We start from the raw sequence: 20,299 nt of genomic DNA, 5'->3' as shown, positions 1-20,299 counted from the left end.
AGGCAAGCCCGTTCCCTTAAGGGGCTGGCTTAACCCTACAGGTTTGAAATTTAAGGCAATCTGCCTCAGTTTCCTGAGTGGCTGGGATTATATGTGGACCTCATCACTCCCCGTTTATGTTCCTATTTTTGTTTTGGTTTAGTTTGATTTTGTGTGCCTATTTGTGTGTTTGTGTGTTGTTTTTCAAGATAGACTTTCTATAACAGCCTTGACTGTTCTGGAACTCACTCTTTAGAACAGACTGTCCTCGAACTCACAGAGATCCGCCTGCCTCTGCCTCCTTAAGGCCAGGATTAAAGTCTTGTGTCACCACCACCCAGTCTATGATCCCACTTTCATTTCACATTTGTTTTAATAGGGTCTCATGTATTTCAGGCTGGTATTAAACTTGCTCTGTAGCAGAGGCCATCTTTTATTGCCTCGTTCCTGCTTGTGTCATGATCCTGTGCCACCACACTGGTTTATGTCACAGGGATCAAACCCAGTACTTTAACCAGCCTAAGCAACTCCTATCCAAACTGTTTTACATTTGTGGCCCAAAATGTGTCCTTTTCTCTGAAATTACCATTTAAAAATATATGTAGGGATGAATCTCAGGACACAATTGTATAGGTGCCTCGTACCTTGCAGGTCATCAACTGGCTCTGAATCTCCTGGAACTGGAGTGAACTATCATGTGAGTGCTGGGAATTAAAGTTGGGTCATCTCAAAGAGCAAGCAATCTTTTTAATCCCTAATCCTCCTCTCTAGTCCTCCATCTTTAAAGTGTAACTTATGTGCATTGGAAGAAAATGTGTATTTAGAAGGCAGTGCTCCAAGAACCACCAGTGCCGTCAGATCACAGTTATATCACAAGACACCTCAGGACAGGGTTGAGGACTGTTGACATTCTAGATGAGCTTATTTTTTGGGCACATCTGTGGGAGACTGCCTTCATTGTTGAGGAGGGACCCAATCGTCTCGTGTCGGGCACTAAACTGCTATATTAGCACAGAACAAGCTAGCTGACTAGCAAGCAAGAATGCTTACACTGTGTCTCTGCGCTTGACGGTGGCACTGATGTGTGTAGGTGACTAAATTCCTGCCTGAATTCCCCTAAATGACAATGACCCAGATTGTAAACCGAGGAAACTTTCTTCCCTTGCTTTTCATCAGTATCTTTTACCACAGCGATGGCAATGAAACTAGAACACCTTTCTTGTCTTTGTTAGATTAATCCAGGGAGTGGTCCCCAGAACCACCCAAGCCAGTGCTTCTACAGTTTGTTCTCTCTTTGATGAGGGATAGGGAATGCAAACGAGTGAGCAAAGGGAAAGTTTATGAAGGAAGGTGAGACATGTTGCCGAGTGGGAAGGTAGCCTAGAGGAAGGCTAGCGCCGAGCTATGTCTTGCTGAGCTTTTTATGGGCTCCCCGACTGGAACTGGACAGTGAAGTCGGTTACTTCTTCCTAAGATTGGTTATTTTATGGACATAAATGTGGGCTGAGCCAGTGAGGGCCAAACGCCGTTTGCAGATCCCTTTGGCCCTGTCATGGGATGATCAGGCACCGTTTGCCCAGTCAGGAAAGAAGAGAGTCATAAGCTGTGGTGCTCATCCCTATGCATTCTTGTTTGCTTGTTTTGCCAGCCATTAATTAGACCATGTTCTCTTGGTCATGTGATCAACATGTTTGCCATAGATCCTTGTTCTTATTGTTCATCAGGAGCTGACTCCTAAGCCAATACTTTATCTCTACTGATTTACCTCTTAGACATATTACCCTGATTGGGACAAATTTATCCACAAGCCTCAGAAGAAGTTAAATTGGTCATGTTAATGTCAGAGAATAACCAATGAGAGGCAATGCAAGCTTTAATACCATCCTTCAGGTCTCTGCCTACTTCTATGACCCCAGACATAGAAGCACATACCTTTAATCCCAGCACTCAGGAGTCAGAGGTTGGAAATCCAAGAGTTAAAGACGTGTGCCACGGGAAGATAGCAAGTTCAATACCAATCTAAAATACACGAGACCCTGTACCAAAACTGTAAAAATAAAAACAGGCTCATTTGAAGCAGGGAATAATAGCAAACCTATAATCCCAGCTCAGACAGACTGCCTCAAATTTAAGACCAGCTTGGGCTTCATAGTACCAGGCCAGCCAAAGAGATGCTACAGAAAAGACTCCGTCTCAAAGCACACTGGTGTAGCACAAATTCTAATTGGTCTTAATAATAAAAACCCGGAATCAAATATTAGGGGGTGAAAGCTGAAAGATTAGAGAAGCAGAGCAGTCAGCCACTAGAGAGACTTTTTACCTCTACTGAATCCTCAGACCAAATAGGTGATCCTGTCCTTAGACTGCATCTTCAGATTGCAATGAGCTCCTGTCTCCTCCAGCCTTATATTTCTCTCTCTGCCCAGCCATATCCCTTTCTGTCTCTACCTCCCTAGTGCTGGGATTAAAAGCATGGGACTCCCAAGTACTGGGATTAAAAGTGTGAGTCACCACCGCCTGGCCTCTAGTGGCTAGCCTCTGCACTCTGGCAGGCTTTGTTATAACACAAACAAAATGTCACTACACACTGACTGACCTCTCTGTATCCAGATCACAGTCCTATTGGTGCTTGAATACAAAGGATGGACCCTGATTTGAGGTCACAAACCAAACAACAAAACAGGGACAGGATAACGGGAGGCCTGATGGCTCACAAATATACTACTAGCACTTAGAAGGCAAGACCAGCACCCATTTTGAATTTTTTTTTTTGATTGGGTTTTTTTGAGACAGTTTCCTGGCTGTCCTGGAACTCACTCTGTAGACCACATTGATCTCAAACTCAGAGATCTACCTGCCTCTGCCTCCTGAGTTCTAGGTTTGAAGGTATGTGCCACCACTGCCTAGCTCCATTTTGAAGTTTTAAAACAAACATCTGGGGAGGGCCGTGGTCGTGAAGGTCAGAGGACAGCCTTGCACAAGTTCGTTCTCTCTCCCTCATGGAGGCTCTGGGGACCCACTGGGTCATTTGGCGGTAGGTGTCTTTACCCGCTGAATTCTCTCTCTGCCCACATTATGCTTTATAGCTAATGATATGTTTAATAATAATGTGATACATAAAGGGGCTGGAGAGATGGTGCAATGGTTAAGAGTGTGTGCTGTTTTTGCAGAGGGACAGAGTTCAGTTCCTAGCACCCACATCAGGCAGCTCACAGTTACCTGTAACTCAGCTTCAAGAGGGTCCTCCACATCTGGCATCCGTGGGGATGGACAATCACATAAACCTATATATAATATACACACGAAGTGAAGCAAAAAAAATTAACACATATATGTGATATATATACATGTATCTCATATTTTTTCCCAACTTTCTGTGATCATACCCCAAATGTCCTGTCTAAATAGGCTGAAAAATAGTCATCTTGAGACAGAATCTTAGTCATAGCCATGGCCAACCTGGAGCTCACTGTGTAGACAAGGCTGGACAAGAACCCTCTTGTCTTTCTGCTTTGTGCAGCTAGGAGACAGTCCATCTGCTAACGTGGCCCCAGGGGTGACATAAGCCCGAGTCTGCCAAGGACACGCACAGTGTGACGTTCTCTCAGTTCTGACAGTCTCATCACAGACACGACACCATGTAGTCCTGGCTTCCCCGGAACTCATCATGTAGACCAGGCAATCTCACAGCGATGCTCCTGACTTTCTGTGAAAGGTGCATGTCGCTGGGCAGTGGTGCTCCACGCCTTTAATTCCAGCACTTGGGAGGCAGAGGCAGGCGGATCTCTGTGAGTTCGAGGCCAGCCTGGTCTACAGAGCTAGTTCTAGGACAGGCTCCAAAGCTACAGAGAAACCCTGTCTGGAAAAATAAAAACAAAACAAAAGAGGAAAAAGGGCTGGCGGTACAATTCAGTTGTTGGAGTGCTGCTCGCTTAGCATGAAGGAAGCCTTGGGTTCTGATCCTCAGCACCTGGTGAAATGGACATAGTAGTCCCTTTTAGTAGTGCTTCAGTGGGAGAAGCAGGAAGATCAGAAGTTCCCAGTCATCTTGACTATAGAGAACCAACACACAATGCTCAGTGCTCACATGGGCTATAAGACACTCTACTAAAGAAAAAGAAAGGTAGAAAGGAAGGGAGGAAGGAAAAGAAAGAAAAGGGCTGGAGGAATGACTGTGTGGTTAACAGCATTGACTGTTTTTCCAGGTCCTGAGTTTGATTCCCGACAACCACATGATGGCTTACAGCCATCTGCTGCAGGAGTTCCTTCTGCTCCTTCAGCCAATAGCCTTTAAGATACCAGCCCACTTGGGCGTGCCTCTTTTGGTTTAAAAAGCAGCAGTAGCCCTGCTCTTGCTCTCTTGTTTCTGGCTCCCACTTCTGGCTGCTAGACTCTGTTCCTGGTTGCTCAGAGGGCTGTTGTCTAGGACAATGATCTGCAAGTTTTTCCCCTTAAATAAATAACCCTTTTATTAATCATAATTCTAAACTGGTGTGGAATTGTTTTGTGACTTATGCCTTCAGCCATTCGTAATGAGATCTGGTGCTCTCTTCTGGTAGAACACTGTATATATAATAAATAAATAATAAATAAATATTTTTTTTTAAAAAGTCAGTGGGGTAGTGGTGGCTCACGCCTTTAATCCCAGCACTTGGGAGGCAGAGGCAGGTGGGTCTCTGTGAGTTTGAGGCCAGCCTGGTCTACAAGAGCTAGTTCCAGGACAAGCTCCAAAGCTACAGAGAAACCCTGTTTTGAAAAACAGAAACAGAAACAAAAAAAGTCCTTTAAAAAAAAAAAAGTTGTGTGTAGGCTGCTGGAGAGATGGCTCAGTGGTTAAAAAATATGGGCTGCTCTTCTAAAAGAACTGGGTTCTTGGACACCAGCCACACAGGTGGGACACAAACTTACATGCAGGTAAAACATTCATTCACAATAGAATAAGATTAAATAAATATAACAAAAATTTAAGAAAGAAAAACAAAAAGATTGTTTTCAAAAGAAAGAAGAAAAGCAAAAAGTGTTAGGGGTATAGCTGGAAGACCGAGCAATCCTTTGGCACACTGGAGGCCCTAAGTCCTATCCCTAGTACAAACAGAAACAGAAAACTCAATAAAATAGTAGATAAATGAAGAGCTGTGTGGTGGCATGCATCTTTAATCCCAGCTTTCTGAAGGCAGAAGCAGGTCGATCCATGGGAGTTTTGAGGCCAGCCTGCTCTACATAGCAAGTTCCAAGACAGTCAGGGCTCCATAAAGGGAGACCTTGTCTCAAAACAAAACAAAACTAACACAAAAGGTTGCTGGATAGAAAATCAAATACATTCCTCCACAAACAAATAAAATAGTTACTGTGTTTCTTAAAGAGCATAATGGGTTGGGGCTGGAACAGCTCAGTGGTAGAGCTCAAAGGTTCTCAAGGCCCTGGTTTTGATCTACAGCACTGCAAGAAAAAAAGTAGCAAAGCGACTGGACATTGACAGGTATGTGTACCTCTCTACACAACCCACCTGAGCACTGGCACCTCCATTTCTTTGTGCGTGTGTGAGTGTGTGCATGTGCACGCACAAGTGCATGTGTCTGTGTGCAGGTGCACATGTGTGTACAGGTACCCATAAAGACCAGAAGAGTGTGTGAGGTCCTTTGTAACTGGAGTTACAGATGGATGTGAGCAGTAAATGTGGTAACTTTTAAACAAACTCAAGTTCTTGGGAAGCACAGCAAGTGTCTTAACTGTTGATCCATTTCTCTAGTTGCTCTGTTTTTTTTTAAATATTTATTTTATTATGTAAACAATATTCTGTCTGCATGTATGCCTGTAGTCCAGAACCTCTTCTGGTGTAATGAGGGCACCAAACCTCATTACAGATGGTTGTGAGCCACCATGTAGTTGCTGGGAATTGAACTCAGGACCTTTGGAAGAGCAGGCAGTGCTCTTAACTGCTGAGCCATCTCTCCAGCCCTGTTTTTGTTTTTTTAAACAGTTTCACTAGAGCCTAGGTCTCCATTATGAGGTTAAGCTGGCTGATCAGCAAAGCCCAGAGGTCTCCCTTTCTATGGCTCCTCAGCACTGGGATCAGCACGAGTCACCACACCCAGCTTTTTATCTGGGTCCTAGAACTGGGCCTCAGGTCCTCATGTCTGCATGGCAGGCACTTCACTGTCAGGGCTAGCTAGCTACTCAACCCCTCCTCCCTCCTTTGTGAGGCAAGGTCTCACTTGGTAGCCCTGACTGGCCTTTAACACGTGTTCCTTCTGCCTTTGCCTTCCAAGGGCTAGGGTATCACTTCTTACAGGTCCCCCTGTTTCTCCGTGCTGCCCTTCAGTCCTTTATGCATTTGCCCATTAACTCATTCAGCAAAGCTTTCGGCTTTTAGAAACACTCACTACAAGCTAACTGAAAATATGAAGGCAAATGAAACGGGAGCAGTTCTCAACCTGCTGGTTGTGACCCCTTGGGGGGGTCACATGTCAGATACCCTGCATAAAAGATATTTACATGGGGGGGTGGTGGGAGGGGTTGGGAAATGGGAAGAGGGAAGGAGGTGGAAATTTTTAATAATAAAAAAAATAAAGTTTAATAGCTACCAAAAGATATTTACATTATGATTCATAAGGGTAGCAAAATTAGTTATGAAGTTGCAACGAGATAATTTTATGGTTGGGGTCACTACAAATGAGGGCCATATTATAGGGTTACAGCATCAGGAAGGGTGAGAACCACTGAAATACAGGTTCGTCTCACCACCTTCTATCAGGAATGGCAGATTTTAATAATCATTCTCACTGATGGATATATAACTACTAACAGCTGCATACATGCTCCGAGTTAATAAATGTTTCTCTGAGAACACATAACCAGTTTTCCAGACAGCTTAGAGGGTCCAGGGAGCTGACAACTAACCTATCTTTCACAGATTGGGGTGATGTGTGTGGAAGGGCTCTAGGAAAGTATCCCTGAAGAAGAAACAATGGACATTAATTTGGAGGCATAAATCGGCAAAATGAGAGCGAGAAAGCGTTCCAGGGGCACTAGAGGAAGTATGGGAGACCTGAGAACTTAGATAAGGCCATGGAATTGGTGTCAACACAAAAACACAGGTCTCAAACTCAAAGAGAGAACGAGGTAGTATGTTCTGGTTCCAATTTATACTGACTATAACCCAGGAACCTGGATTTAGGTTACCCCAAATTCCACTGTTCCAAGGTGGAAGTATGGTGTTTTTACGGCAACAGAACAAAGTTACAAATCAAGGCGTATTTTTATGCATTTTATTTCACTTTTTGAGACAAGGTATTACTACTTAGCCTTGGCTGGCCTAGAATTTGCTATATGTGGGGGCCAGCCATGATAAGCCAAGTCTGGGCAAGTCACCCAAAGGAAGCTCTTTACTTCCACTGTCACCTGGGACTCTGGCCACAGACGAATTTAAATGGACTCCGGAGTCTCAGTAGTTTACCCCGAGACAATGCCTGGCTGCAAGAGGAACCACAGGCTGAGACTGCCTGCCCCCACCCAAGAGGAAATGCCTGGCATTCCAAGAGCTATAGAGACACCTAACATCTTACCTCAACAAGACACCCCTAGACAAATGTCAGCCAATCAGGGACCCTAAACCTCAGAGACCCCTTTCCCCCACCTCTACTATAAAACCCCTATTTTTTTATAAAGACTTTTTAAAAAAAAATATTATGTATACAATAGCCTGTCTGCGTGTATGCCTGAAGGCCAGAAGAGGGCACCAGGCCTCATTACAGATGGTTGTGAGCCACCATGTGGTTGCTGGGAATTGAACTCAGGACCATAGGAAGAGCAGGCAATGCTCTTAATCACTGAGCCATCTCTCCAGCCCTAAAAACCCTATTATAATTGAGCTTGAGGCTTTCCAGATATTACGTTGGACATGTGGAGAGACCGAGTTTGCAAATTTGATTAAAACAAAGGCTCTTTGCTTTTACATATGAGACTCAGTCTCCTTTGTTGGCTTTTGTGGGGACCCCACGGATTTGAGCATAACACTATATAGACAACAAGGAGGACCTCAAACTCACAGGGACTTATTGCCCTCTACATCCAGAGAGCTAAGATTAAAGATGTGCATAAACACGTCCTGCCCTTCAAGGCATTTTAAAAATACATTGGGGGGTTGGAGAGATGGCTCAGTGGTTAAGAGCATTGCCTGTTCTTCCAAAGGTTCTGAGTTCAATTCCCGGCAACCACACGGTGGCTCACAACCATCTGTAATGAGGTCTGGTGCCCTCTTCTGGCCTACAGACATACACACAGACAGAATATTGTATACATAATAAATAAATAAATATTTAAAAAAAATACATTGGTAGCCACTGGAGAGAGGGTTTAGTGGTTAAGAGCATTTCTTGTACTTGCAGAGGACCATGGGTTTGATTCCCAGAACTTACATGGTAGCTTATAATCATTCATAACTCCAGTTCCAGGGGCTCTAATGCCTTCTTCTGATTGTATCAGACATGCATGTGGTACATATATGCAGGCAAAACACACAGATAAAATAAATCTTAGTAAGTAAAATAAAAATACACTGTTTTTGAAACACCAGAAATATGTGTTAGCCAGGTAAGTAAATCTCAACTGCAGGCCTCAGAAGCTTTTGATAGCATTTTTAGCTCTTTGATGGGTGGAAAACCTGGTTAACGCATTCCACAAGTTTAATACATTTCACCTGTAGCTGGGATGGTAGGTTCATCTCAGAGTTGGGGACAGAATGGCTCTTTGGGGGGCTAAAGATGGCCCAAAATAAATCGTAATTAGCTTCTGAACTTTAACATTCCAACTGCTTCAGTCACTGATGTTTTAATTAGCTTTTGTGGACACCGCTCCTTTTCAAGGATTCTCCTTCACGGAAGGCAGAGGGCAAGGGGGCAGAGGGCAAGGGGGCAGAGTGGCAAGGGGGCAGAGTGGCGTGGCACAAAATGCTAGGCTTGAACGTGCTCATCACTTAGGCACAGCCGTTACCAGATAACGCATTTTGGAAAAATTTCTCTAGCTACCATAAGAAGAATGGATTCATGTGGACAGAGTGGCTGGGGGCTTCGCTCAATGCTCAAGGAACCAGTCAAAACCAGCAGGCAGAAAGGCTGTAAGAGCAAAAGGGGACCCATGACTCTGTGGGAAAGAACTCAGAGACTGAGCTTCACCACACACAGGCCTGCACAGGCTCAATCCAGCCTGTGGCCCTTCGCAGGGAGGTGGAAGAGGACACAGACTGCAACTTCTAAGTAAGACGCCATCTCCAATTGACAACTGCTTGCAAAGGAAAACTTTCCCAAAGGCAGTCTCACTGGGTATATTAACCACACTTAAGTGTGGGCCCTATGCTCAGCAGTAGATTGCCAACACAAAACTAACTCAATGATATTTTTGTAGAATTTTTTTGTATTATATTGCTTTGGGCAGGGCTTTTTGCTTTATTTTCTTTTTGTTTTGTTTGTCTTACTGGTCTTTTGCTTGTATATTATGGTTTCCAATTTTGTGTTTTTGTGGGTTTTGTGTTTCTTGAGCTTTTTCTTTTTTATTCTGGTGTGTCTATTTTGTTTGCCTGTTTGTTTTCTTTTTTCTTTTCCTTTTTTTCTTTTTTCCCAACAGGGTTTCTCTGTGTAGCCTTGGCTGTCCTGGTACTGCCATTCTCTGTAGAGCAGGCTGGCCTTGAACTCACAGAGATTCGCCTGCCTCTGCCTCCCGAGCCCACCACTACCGGCCTATTTGTTTTCTAAAGAGAAGGAAAGGGCATGAAGTTGGGTGGGTGGGGAGAATCTGGGAAGAGCTGAGGGAAAGGAAACTATTATCAGAATATATTACATAAAAATTTATTTTATAAGCCGGGCGGTAGTGGCACACACCTTTAATCCCAGCACTTGGGAGGCAGAGGCAGGCGGATCTCTGTGAGTTCGAGACCAGCCTGGTCTACAAGAGCTAGTTCCAGGACAGGCTCCAAAACCACAGAGAAACCCTGTTATTTTATATTTAAAAAAAATGTATCTTGAAGATTAGAGAAGTTGGGCAAGGGGACTATTTGGAAGATAATTGCAATTATTCCCTACATAAATATGGCAGACTAAGGTGGAGGTAATGAAATTGTACTATATATTATATAATATATATGCATGTATGTATATATATACATATAAATACACACATATGCATGACATATATCAGCTATTTCATACATATATACATATGGTATATGTATCAGCTATAAAGATAGGTTTTTTTTTAATTCAGGGTTTCATTTTTTAAAACTGGCTTCATACATATATACATATGGTCTATGTATCAGCTATAAAGATAGGTTTTTTTTTTAATTCAGGGTTTCATTTTTTAAAACTGGCTGGTCTGATACTCTTTTTTTAGCGAGTATACTTCCAAGTGAACTTGATGACAGAGGAACTCAGAGACCTGCTGCCTCTGCATGCCCTACTTCGTCGGGCTAAGCAGCTGAATTGTAAAAATGCTTAAAGTCCGCAGGTTCGAAAAGAAATGGGGTATGGAAGGGGAGGTCTGGAAGCAGTTAAGGAATAACGCCTATGTTCCTGGCTTGTGTATTGGCGTCCTTCAAACTTCAAACTGTTGTCTATGCAGGGCGCGAGCAATCCTCGCAGGAGGCTGCGAGTTCAAGGGCAGTCTGGGATAAAGCGAGATTTTGCGTGTGCTCCATCCTGCACCCTCACACCTGTCTGTCAATGAGTAGCAGGTGCGCTCTCTCTGCAGACCAGGCAAAGGCAACCTGACGGTACGGTGACCCCCCACCCATGAGGAGCCCTTCAATTCAGTCCAACAGAGCTCCATCCACACTGCGTCTAACCACACCCCACAAAGCTGAGAGGTCCAAGAGGACAAATGATGTCTTGGCTCCTCGTTCTTGTTGGGCTCAATTCAGTTACCTCCAGCACTCTCGCCCGTTGGGGCAGTTCCTCATCTCCAGCAAGACGTGCCCTTGCTTCTTGGATAAGACCTGGCCTTGCACTACTACTTTCCCGTGTGGTCAATAGGATTCTCGATGGCCATCCCTTCCCACAATTCCGCGGTATTTCTTGGGTACCTGCCCTCCGCTGACTCCGGATCTCGCGAGAGTACGATAGTGCCCGTTGCAGCCCAGAATCGCCTTCCCGGGCATCAGAACAGCATCCTCCCTGGCTTTCCCCCAATCCTGACACTCGCGCTCCGCTCTCGGATTGGCTGAGGGAGCTGGTCAGTTTTTTTCCCAGCCAGAAAGCGGTTCCACAGCTTGTCCTTCTCTGCACCCGCCTCTGGAGACTGCGGATTGGATGACTGGGTGTGACGTCACGAGATCGCGTCAGAGGGAACTAGCCAATCACAAGCTTGGCGTATTTTACAAACTGGGGACGCAGCAGCAGCAGCAGAAAACTAGAAAATCGGCGAAAAAACTGAGAAAGTAGAGGTGACCCCGAGGGGCTCCTGGAGAGGTGCGGCACGGGCTCTTTGAGGGGATGAATCCTGTCGCGGTTCCTAGGGAGGACAGCAGTTTGGAGTCCCGGGGCGCGGTAGCAGGCCTGGGGTGTCTGGAGGAGTCAGCCAGAAGAGCGGCTCTGCTGCCGGTGCGGGCCTCTAGGCACATGGATTGGGACCAAGGTGGAAGAATCAGGATATCGGCCCCCGTGCCTTGATAACTGATGTACTTTGGTCCTCAGCCCTGTCTCTCTTCTCCCGTCTCAATTATAGCCGCCATGACTACCCTCCACACGAGGAAGAATCCCCTCCTCCGAGGTGTATCTCCCACCCCTAGCAAGATTCCAATACTCTCTCAAAGATGCTCAGAGTTTTCATCAGTCAAGTGCTCCCTGGACCAGGAGAACCAGGACCCAAGGGTAAGAGGGGCTTGTTGGGTGAAGAGAGACAGAACGTGGAGGCAGCTCACATTAGCAATGCACCCCAGGGCTGAATCCCAGTTTTTTGTTCGCCTTCCCCTCAGAAGCCACCGCTCAGTACTCAAAGCCCTCTCATCGACTCAGCTGGCCTCAAATCGAAAACCTTGCACCAGAAAGAGAAATCACAAAGATTGGGGAGCATTCAGCTCCGGAACCCTTTGGAGGAACTCAAGCCTAGCTCTGGGAGACCAAATGTGGGGCTTGTGTCCCAGCCCCAGACAGGTACCTGCTGGAAGCTTGGGAATGGCCTATTTGGTTCCGTGAGAATGGGAAAGGTGAAGTGGGATTTGGGGTTTGCACACCCTCTGGTTTCTTGCATGCTCTAAGACTTCTAGACTCTGTCCTGCAAGCTCTTTGCTTTAAGAAGTCATCCCTTTACTTCAGCAAAATTTCATCTCTTGCCTGTCATGGTGGCGCACGCATTTAATCCCTGCACTTTAGGAGGCAGAGGCAGGCAGATCTCTGTGAGTTCAAGGCTAGCCTGTTCTACAAGAGTGAGTTCCAGGACAGGCTCCAAAGCTACACAGAGAAACCCTGTTTCAAAAAAAAAAAAGGATTTATTTTCATTTCATTTATTTATTTATTTATTTTTTTATTTATTTATTTATTTATTTTTGGTTTTTCGAGGCAGTTTCTCTGTGGCTTTGGAGCCTGTCCTGGAACTAGCTCTGGTCTCGAACTCACAGAGATCCGCCTGCCTCTGCTCCCCCCCCCCCCCCAGTGCTGGGATTAAAGGCATGCGCTACCATCGCCAGGCTTTCATTTTGTTTTAATCAGTGTGAATGCAGCAACACCTGTGGAGGCTAAAAGAAGGCATTGGATTGGGTACCCTAGAGCTGAAGTTATAGCCAGTTGTGAGCCGCCATGTAGGTACTGGAAATAAAACCCATGTCTCCCATAAGAGCAGACAGAACTCGTAACTGCCCCTAAAAAGGATTAGTTTGAATTGTGTATATGTGTGTGGGTATGTGAGTGCAGGTCCTGTGGAGGTCGGAGCATTGGATTGTCCTAGAGCTGGAGTTACAGGCCATCTGATGTAGGTACTGGGAACCATCTCTTCAGCCCTCAATGATATCCTCTGTATGACAAAAACTTTGTTTTATCTTTTGCTCCCTTGGTTAACGTAATGACTTACATGAAATTCTTCAAACATTTGATGAGCTAGGTTCAATTGAATGTTCTCCTCCCCATCTCTCAAGGTCTTACATAGCTCAGACTGGCTTTGAGCTCTGTATGCTGGGGAGGCTAGTCTTGAACACCTGGTTCTCCTGCCTTGGTAGCCTAAATTCTAGAATTACACCAAGCCTGGCTTGGATATGTTTCTTTTTCTCACTGTTGCTAGGATCCCCTACGCCTCAGCCTCCTCTATTCCTGTTTCTTCTCATTCTGTTTTTTCCCTTTCAGAGGCTCTAAGGGCTATAGAGTTTGTTGCTGACCCGACAGCCCTGGCCACCATCCTTTCAGGTGAGGGGGTGAAGAGCTGTCCACTGGGGCGCCAGTCCAGTCTGGCTCAGAGAATACTAGTTCGAGGGAGCAAGGGAGGCACCACCCAGAAGGGCCAGGTAATGAGAAGGATGTGAGGCCAGGCTGGGGTGGACTGGGAGAATTCTGAGCTCCTACTTACAGCCTCTATTCCAGAGTGCTCGGTCTTCAGCATACCTGGCTCCCAGGACCCCTATCCATCAGCTGGAACCTGCCAGGGCTTCCTGCTTCTCAAGACTGGAGGGATCAGGACCCCGAGGAAAACCACAGAGTTCAGAGGCTCTGGTGAGTACCTTTGAGGGGCTGACACTTAGTCTCTCTAGAAACTTCTTCCTGGAACAAAGGTTTTACTCTGGGATAGTACCTCAAGATGAAAACGGGTTCTGTTGGGAGAGGTGGGTTGGGGTTTGTGTCTAGTTTGGGGCCTACTTCTCACTCTGGTTTCATGTCTTGCTCTGGGTCAGAATCCACCTTCGGGACCTTCCTTTCATCCCTTCACTCGCCCCAGTTTACAGGAGCTGAGGAGAGAGACATGTGGCAACAGCAGGTAAGGAGTGGGTGTGGATTCCCTTTCAACCCAGGAAAGCATGTTAGGTGAGCCCCTGGAACAGGGGTCTGGCTCTCATAGCCAGGCCTTAATATGAAGGAACAGAGGGATAGACATGGGGAATGCTGTTTCTTTTGGCTACAGCATAAACTAACAATAAATGGGTTTTGAGTTGCACTCCTGACCCTTACTTCCACTAGTTATGTGACCTTGCCTTAGCTATCTGAGTTCTGTATCAGCCAAGCAAGGGTGTTTGTACCATTAGAGTCTATCGGGAGAACGCAGTGAAATGGTGTTTATAAACATTTAGCAAATGCCCAGCCCTTGGTTGACACTCAGGGATGGCTGTTGTACTTACTGTCATCAGGACTTCAGCGAGCCAGGCCTCCAGATTGCTCCCGAAGACCCCGATTCAGCCTGGTGAGTGTGTCTGGATATAGGGGGGAAAAACAAGTGTGAGCGAACTTCCGGTACCAGGAACAAGACAAGGAAAAGGTCAGCAGGCCTTGAGGGGCAGAAGTGGGATGAGGAAGTAGGGACGCAGGGAGGCTGGGTCAGAGGAAGATGGAGGTCTAGTTTAGTGCTTGTCTAGCAGTCACATCCCAGAAGCACACAACAGGAGACAGACCTTCTACCTGGGTCAGACGGGGCCTAGTTTTATTGTGTTTCTGCTTCTGCCCTCTCCCTGCAACTTCCTGCAAAACTGAATTTCTGTCCCAATCCCTTATGAGCCATGGCCACCTCCAGCCTACTCAGGACATCAGTATTTGCCAAGATATTATTGGGCTCTCACAGGATTCTGATTCGGTAGACTTTGATGTTCTAAATACTACAGCAAAATGTCCTGTCTTCTCCCAGCTTCTTTACCCCCCAAAGGAGAGCATGAGGCTGCCCCTCGTTCAGGTGAAGGAGGACGAGCCCTACTGGGTCTGGCTCAACGAGTGCCCTTAAGAGAAACTGGAGAAAAAATTCACACCAGGGTGAGCTGAGATCCTCGTGGGATGGATGGGGGTGAGATGTTCAGGAGATGCACTGGGTAGAGTTGGGCAGTCCTAGGACTCAGGATGTTATTAGGTCTTAGTTTGTTGGAGTTGGGACCAAACCCTTTTCAGAGTGGATCTGACTTCCTTTATTATGTATCTGGAGCCTGGAGACAGAGGTGACAGACTGACATACATGTGTGTCACCAAGAAATCAGTGCTAAGGCCACCTAGACACATCTAATACCTACCAACCAAAAATATTAATTCCTGCTGGACAGTGGTAGCATGTGTCTTTACTCGGGAGGCAGAGACAGGCAGATCTCTGTGAGTTCAAGGCCAGCCGAGTCTATAGAGTGAGTTCCAGGACAGGCTTTAAAGCTACAGAGAAACTCTGTTTCAAAAAAGCAAACAAGCAAAAAATTCCTTCAATTACTTACTGACTTTTGAATGTATTCATGTTCCTAAGTTCAGAATATGCATATTCTAGAAGAGGGAAGCAAAAAAACCCCACAAATATAAAATATATATAAAGTGTCAGGTAGTGATATATCTAAAAGTAAGTACTTAAGGCAGTGAAAAGATTTGGGAAGGGGAGTTGGTGTCAGATTGATAGTTTAGAGCCATGCATGGTAGGGTATGACTAACCCATCTCTCTGGAGGCAGGAGAATTGTAAGTTAGAGGAAAGCTTAGGCTGTTCCACAGTGGATTCCAGGACAACTGGGCTGTGCACCAAGATGGGGTGAATAGATTAATATTTAGGACTGGTAACTTAACTCACATTGGCCAACTTATAACTGCTTGTAATTCCCATTCCAGGGTATCTGATGCCTTCTTCTGACTTTCATGGGCACTTAAACACAGCTACACATAAATGTTTTTTAAATTTTTTTTTTTAATATTTTAAGGGGGTTGCTAATCACTCTATTTTTACAAAATGTAGTTTGTCCAGGGCACTGTCACTGAGAAGATGAAGGTTAAGTGAAGGCCAGGAGTTGAGAATGTGAGCGTTTAGATAAAAGAGAGGACTATAGAGCTATTTAGCCGAGGGCTGCAAATGCAAAGGTCCCGAGGAGAGGATACATCTAGTGCTGTGAGATCGAAGCCGGCGGAGGAAGGGTAAATAGGGAGTAGCTGCTGCAGTGGGGGAGAACAAGACACAAGCCGTGAATTCAGAAAGTCCATTCTTCCTGCCTTTTTCCTCTATGGGACAATGCTGACTCCCATGTGATGCCTTCTCCTGCCCTGTAACCCAACTCATGTCTGGCCATGTGGTGCCACCCTTTGTCACCAACTTATCACCTTTAGACAGACTCAGGTGTTCCCTCCTCAGGCCTCTCAGTTGTAGTTTGTATAGACAACTTTTGGACTGGGCAGGAGCAGAAGAGTCTGGCTAGAAAGCCCGCTCACCCCCCTATGTCTCTCCCCAGACCTCATATTCATCCTTGAAACGGTTCACCACTCATCCTAAAACCCGGTTCACACCCGCCCAGTCATTACCCAGAGTTCAGCAGGTAAGAGAGCAGAGGAGACAACTGATGTGGGCCAAGACTAGGGAGGAAGAGAGAGGGGTAGGTACTGTGTGGGATGGGGGGAATGTTAAGACTCCTTTTTTGTTTTTTGTTTTGTTTTGTTTTGTTTTTATGACAGGATTTCTTTGTGTTAGAGCCAGAGTTGTCCTGGAACTAGCTCTGTAGACTAGGCTGGCCTTGACACACAGAGGTCTACCTGCCTCTACCTGAGTGCTGGGATTAAAGGTATGCACCACCACCACCCCCTGGCCCTTCCTAGTCTTAAAAATAGCCGGTGCTGGCGCAGGTGGTGGTGGTGCACACCTTTAATCCCGGCACTCAGAGGCAGAGGCAGGTGGATGTCTGTGAGTTCGAGGTCTACAAGAGCTAGTTCCATGTCCAGTCTTGGACAGGCTCCAAAGACACAGAGAAACCCTGTCTCAGGGGAGAGGGGGGAAGAGACAAGACTATGGAGGGAGAGGGGCAGGCACTGTGGGGGATGGGGAGGGTAGGCTCAGTAAGAGGAGACTGTCTCACCCATGGGCGATATGTCTTGTCTGATGCAGACCCAGTGGCGGAGTGGTCTCTCTCCTCATTCCTCCCCTGAAGACCCTGCCCTGCCCTGGGTAAGTGGCAAAACTTCCTGTACTGAGGTCTGTGGTGCTATCCTGCTGGCCTGGAGGGCTGGCAGCCTTGTGGTTTGAGGTAGGTGAACCATCTAAAGAATCTGCTTGCCTCTTGTTTCTCTATCTACTCTTCCTATCCTATGTTTAGAATGTCTGTCTGTCTGTCTCTATTTTCTGCTAGTCTGAAATCCTGAAGAAATTTCTTGTATGTGTGTATCAACATCTCAACAATCTGGGCATCAAACTTTTGATTCTCCTGCCTCAGCTTCTTGAGAGCTAATATCAGCTCTGGTTTTTAGAGCCACCAGAGAGCTTTGACCCATTCCTCAAGAGGGTGCGGACAGTCTTCCCACCTTAATCTGACTTCCTCACCTGCCCCTTTCCTTCTTTGTGGCAGGAGCAGATTGCTGTAAGGTTGTTTGACCAGGAGAGTTGCATCATGTTGCAGAAGGGATCCGGGAAACCACCTGCAGCAAGCACTTCTGGACCTCACCCCTTCGAAACCCCCAACCTCCAGGAGCTAAAGATGCAGGTAGGGATGTAGTGACCGCACCTTTGGTGGCTTCTGCACCATGAGAAGACTGGGAATGGGGAGCCGGGAGGGGAGGTGTGGGGAGACCTTGTGGACACAGTGATGACACGCTGGGATACTCTCTCCACCACAGCGCATCAGTCTTCTGCAGCAACTCCTACAACAGGAGATCTAGGGACTGGGAGTGGGCAAGTGTGCCCCTCTTAATGGAGGCTCTGCTCTAGAGATGACCAAACTTCAGCCCCTGCTGGCTGACATTTCTAGAACTCCGAATGCTCCAGAACACAATCCTGGAACCTCCCTTCCTGGACTGTCAAGATACACTGGTGTGACAGAGCCAGACCTTGCAGAAGAGTGTGGGGAGCCACAACCCCACGGTGCAGAAAAGCATGGGGAACCACAGCCTTGCCCTGGGGGAGAGACCAAGGTAGTTCAGCCCAGTTCTACCACAGACCCAGAGCCCCCAGTGCCATGCTGGATAGCTGAGTCAGAGCCGCCAGAGCCTTGCCTTCCAGTACTGCCTGGACCCCTTCTGCCTCATCTCCAAGGACAGGCTGAACCCCTTGAGGCCTGCCCTTGGATGGAGCTAGGACCATCGGCAGCCGACTCTCTGGAAGCTAGAAACCCAGCATCCAACCCACAGCCATGTTGGAGTCAGGGGCCTCCAGCAACCACCAGCTTGACCTTCTCTTCACAAAGCTCACTCTGTGCCAGCCCCCCTATCCGCTCACTCCAGTCTTTGAGGTCCCCAACAGGCCAGTCAGGTAAGGAACTGGCTGGGGAAGGGTATGAAGAAAAGGTTCTGTCTCTTTGGGAGTGGGCCCTGCCTTGCCGGGCAATGCTGTGCTCTTTCCTCTGGCCCGCATCTGAAGAGCTCTCCTGCCCTATGTTTCTAGCTGGCCCTGCTCGTGGGGGAGGAGAAGGGGCAGCACCCAGAAAGAATATAACTCCAGAGTCTCTAAACTCCTCATGGCCTTCAGGCCCCAGCAGTCTGGCCCCTCGGACTCTGGCTCTGAGGCAGCGCCTCAAAGCATGTCTCAGCGCCATCCATTGCTTCTATGAGGCGCGTCTGGACGACGAGTGTGCCTTCTACACTAGCCGAACCCCACCTCCTGGACCCACCCGGCTCTGCACCAACCCTGTGGCCACGTTGCTTGATTGGCAGGATGCCCTGGTGAGCCTTCTGTTTACAGCCAGAACCTTCTGCGCAGCGACCCACAGGACAGTGGAGGGGGGCTAGCCTTGCTTCCTTTACCAAGGTGTAAGGGAATGAATGTGACCCAGTCTCTCTCTTTCTCCAGCAATTCATTCCAGTTGGTTCTGTGGTCCCACAGGACTCTCCATCCTGACTCCAGCCTCCACGGTCTGCCTCACTCACCCCTTCCTCCTTAGCCTTATTTATTGTTGCTCTGCCCGTTGGACTGGGAGCCATCCCCTTTTATCCTTTAATAAAGTTTCTATGAATTGTGAGTGCTCCGCCAGGGCAGCTACTGCTGTCGCTCTCCAGTGCCACACGGTGGCAGTGTGCTCCAGTGAGAGGGACTGAATGCTCTGGACTGCCGGCTTCCTCTCCTGAAGCTGTCTTTCTTCCCACTCCTGCCGTGCCCACCGCAGCAAACTCTTGAGGGGGTTAGAGGAAACTGTAGAACTCTCTGAGATTAGTCCCGCTCCAGGGCCACCTGCTATTTCCTCATCTAGAGTACCTCTGCTAGAACTCTTAGTTGGCGCCAGTGACCCTAAGCCACCTGGAAGCTGAGACAGGAGGATTACTTGAACCCAAGAGTTGGAGACCGCCCTGGGGAAAAAGAAAAACTACAAAGACCAATAGCAAGGGCAAAAAAACTGCTAGAATTCTCTTCCTGTGCAGGCACTTTTAAACCCAACTTTGGAGTCTTCCACACTCTGCTTGCAGAAACAGCAGCCCTGAAGGGGACCCTTCCCTCTGCTCATCCATCCCACATCAAAGCCAAAGTCTTCATTCCTCTCCTAGAGAGACAGGTCTGGCTAGACTTAACTGCAGAGAACAGTCTCCTAGTTGAGGCTGACAAGCAGGGTAGAAGTCCTTTCTGGACATCAGGCAAAGGGGCCGCCACTTCTCCCTCCCACCCTCCGCCAAGGCAGTCAGCCACACAATCCCCAGCCTCACTTTATTGGAAGAAGTAACAGCATCCGTAGCTGCAGGGCCTAACCTGGAGAGGGGTGAAATGAGTACCGTATGTACAAAATGGGTTTTAAGTACTAGGAAGGAAGTCGTTGGTTCCTTCAGTTCACGGGAAGGCTGTCTTGGCTAGGGCCTGAAATAATGGAGGTGCAGGAGGGGAACGGAAAGAAAGTGGCTACTGAGGTCCAGTATCTAACCTGTGACAGTCTCCCGTGCTCCTTCCTCTGTCCTTTCCCTCCCAAACTGCCAGTGCATCCTTTACCCCCTGTGAGTCTTTGATCTCATTTAGTTAAGCTGTTCCCCAGCTCCAGGCGGAAGGGAGGGCCACGACTGGCCGGGTTTCATTGGAGCACAAGCGAGATGGTCCCGCCCTAAGTGGCTTCTCTTCATCCCAACTTTCCACTCCCCCGTCACTTAAAACCCTTGAGCCCCAAGAGTCCGCTCTTTTAGGTAGCCTGGGGAGCCGGAGAGTGGCGGGCTCTCAGAGGATTGGGCCTTGGGTAGGACTAACTGGAGGTGGGTGTGGATTGGAACAAAGGGGCAAGGGGGGGCGGGCAAA

General features: G+C 47.3%; 1 protein-coding gene across 1 annotated transcript; it reads left to right on the top strand.

The window, feature by feature from the left end:
- Positions 1-11,431: 11,431 nt before the first annotated feature.
- On the top strand, positions 11,432-19,038 carry Troap (trophinin associated protein). Its single transcript, XM_050132435.1, is given in 14 exon segments — positions 11,432-11,570; positions 11,695-11,840; positions 11,945-12,122; positions 13,305-13,462; positions 13,539-13,667; positions 13,847-13,929; positions 14,297-14,349; positions 14,788-14,909; positions 16,341-16,424; positions 16,988-17,047; positions 17,445-17,579; positions 17,713-18,343; positions 18,560-18,753; positions 18,881-19,038. Coding segments are annotated over 13 exon segments (2,016 nt in total). The 5' UTR covers positions 11,432-11,570; positions 11,695-11,699; the 3' UTR covers positions 18,929-19,038.
- Positions 19,039-20,299: the final 1,261 nt, after the last annotated feature.

This window comes from Alexandromys fortis, unplaced genomic scaffold (assembly GCF_014885135.2).
Source record: "Alexandromys fortis isolate MF-2015 unplaced genomic scaffold, M_Fortis_MF-2015_v1.1 scaffold_423, whole genome shotgun sequence".
Lineage (NCBI taxonomy): Eukaryota > Metazoa > Chordata > Mammalia > Rodentia > Cricetidae > Alexandromys > Alexandromys fortis.
Note: the sequence above shows the minus strand (reverse complement) of the source record. Positions and strands in the feature narration are given on the sequence as shown.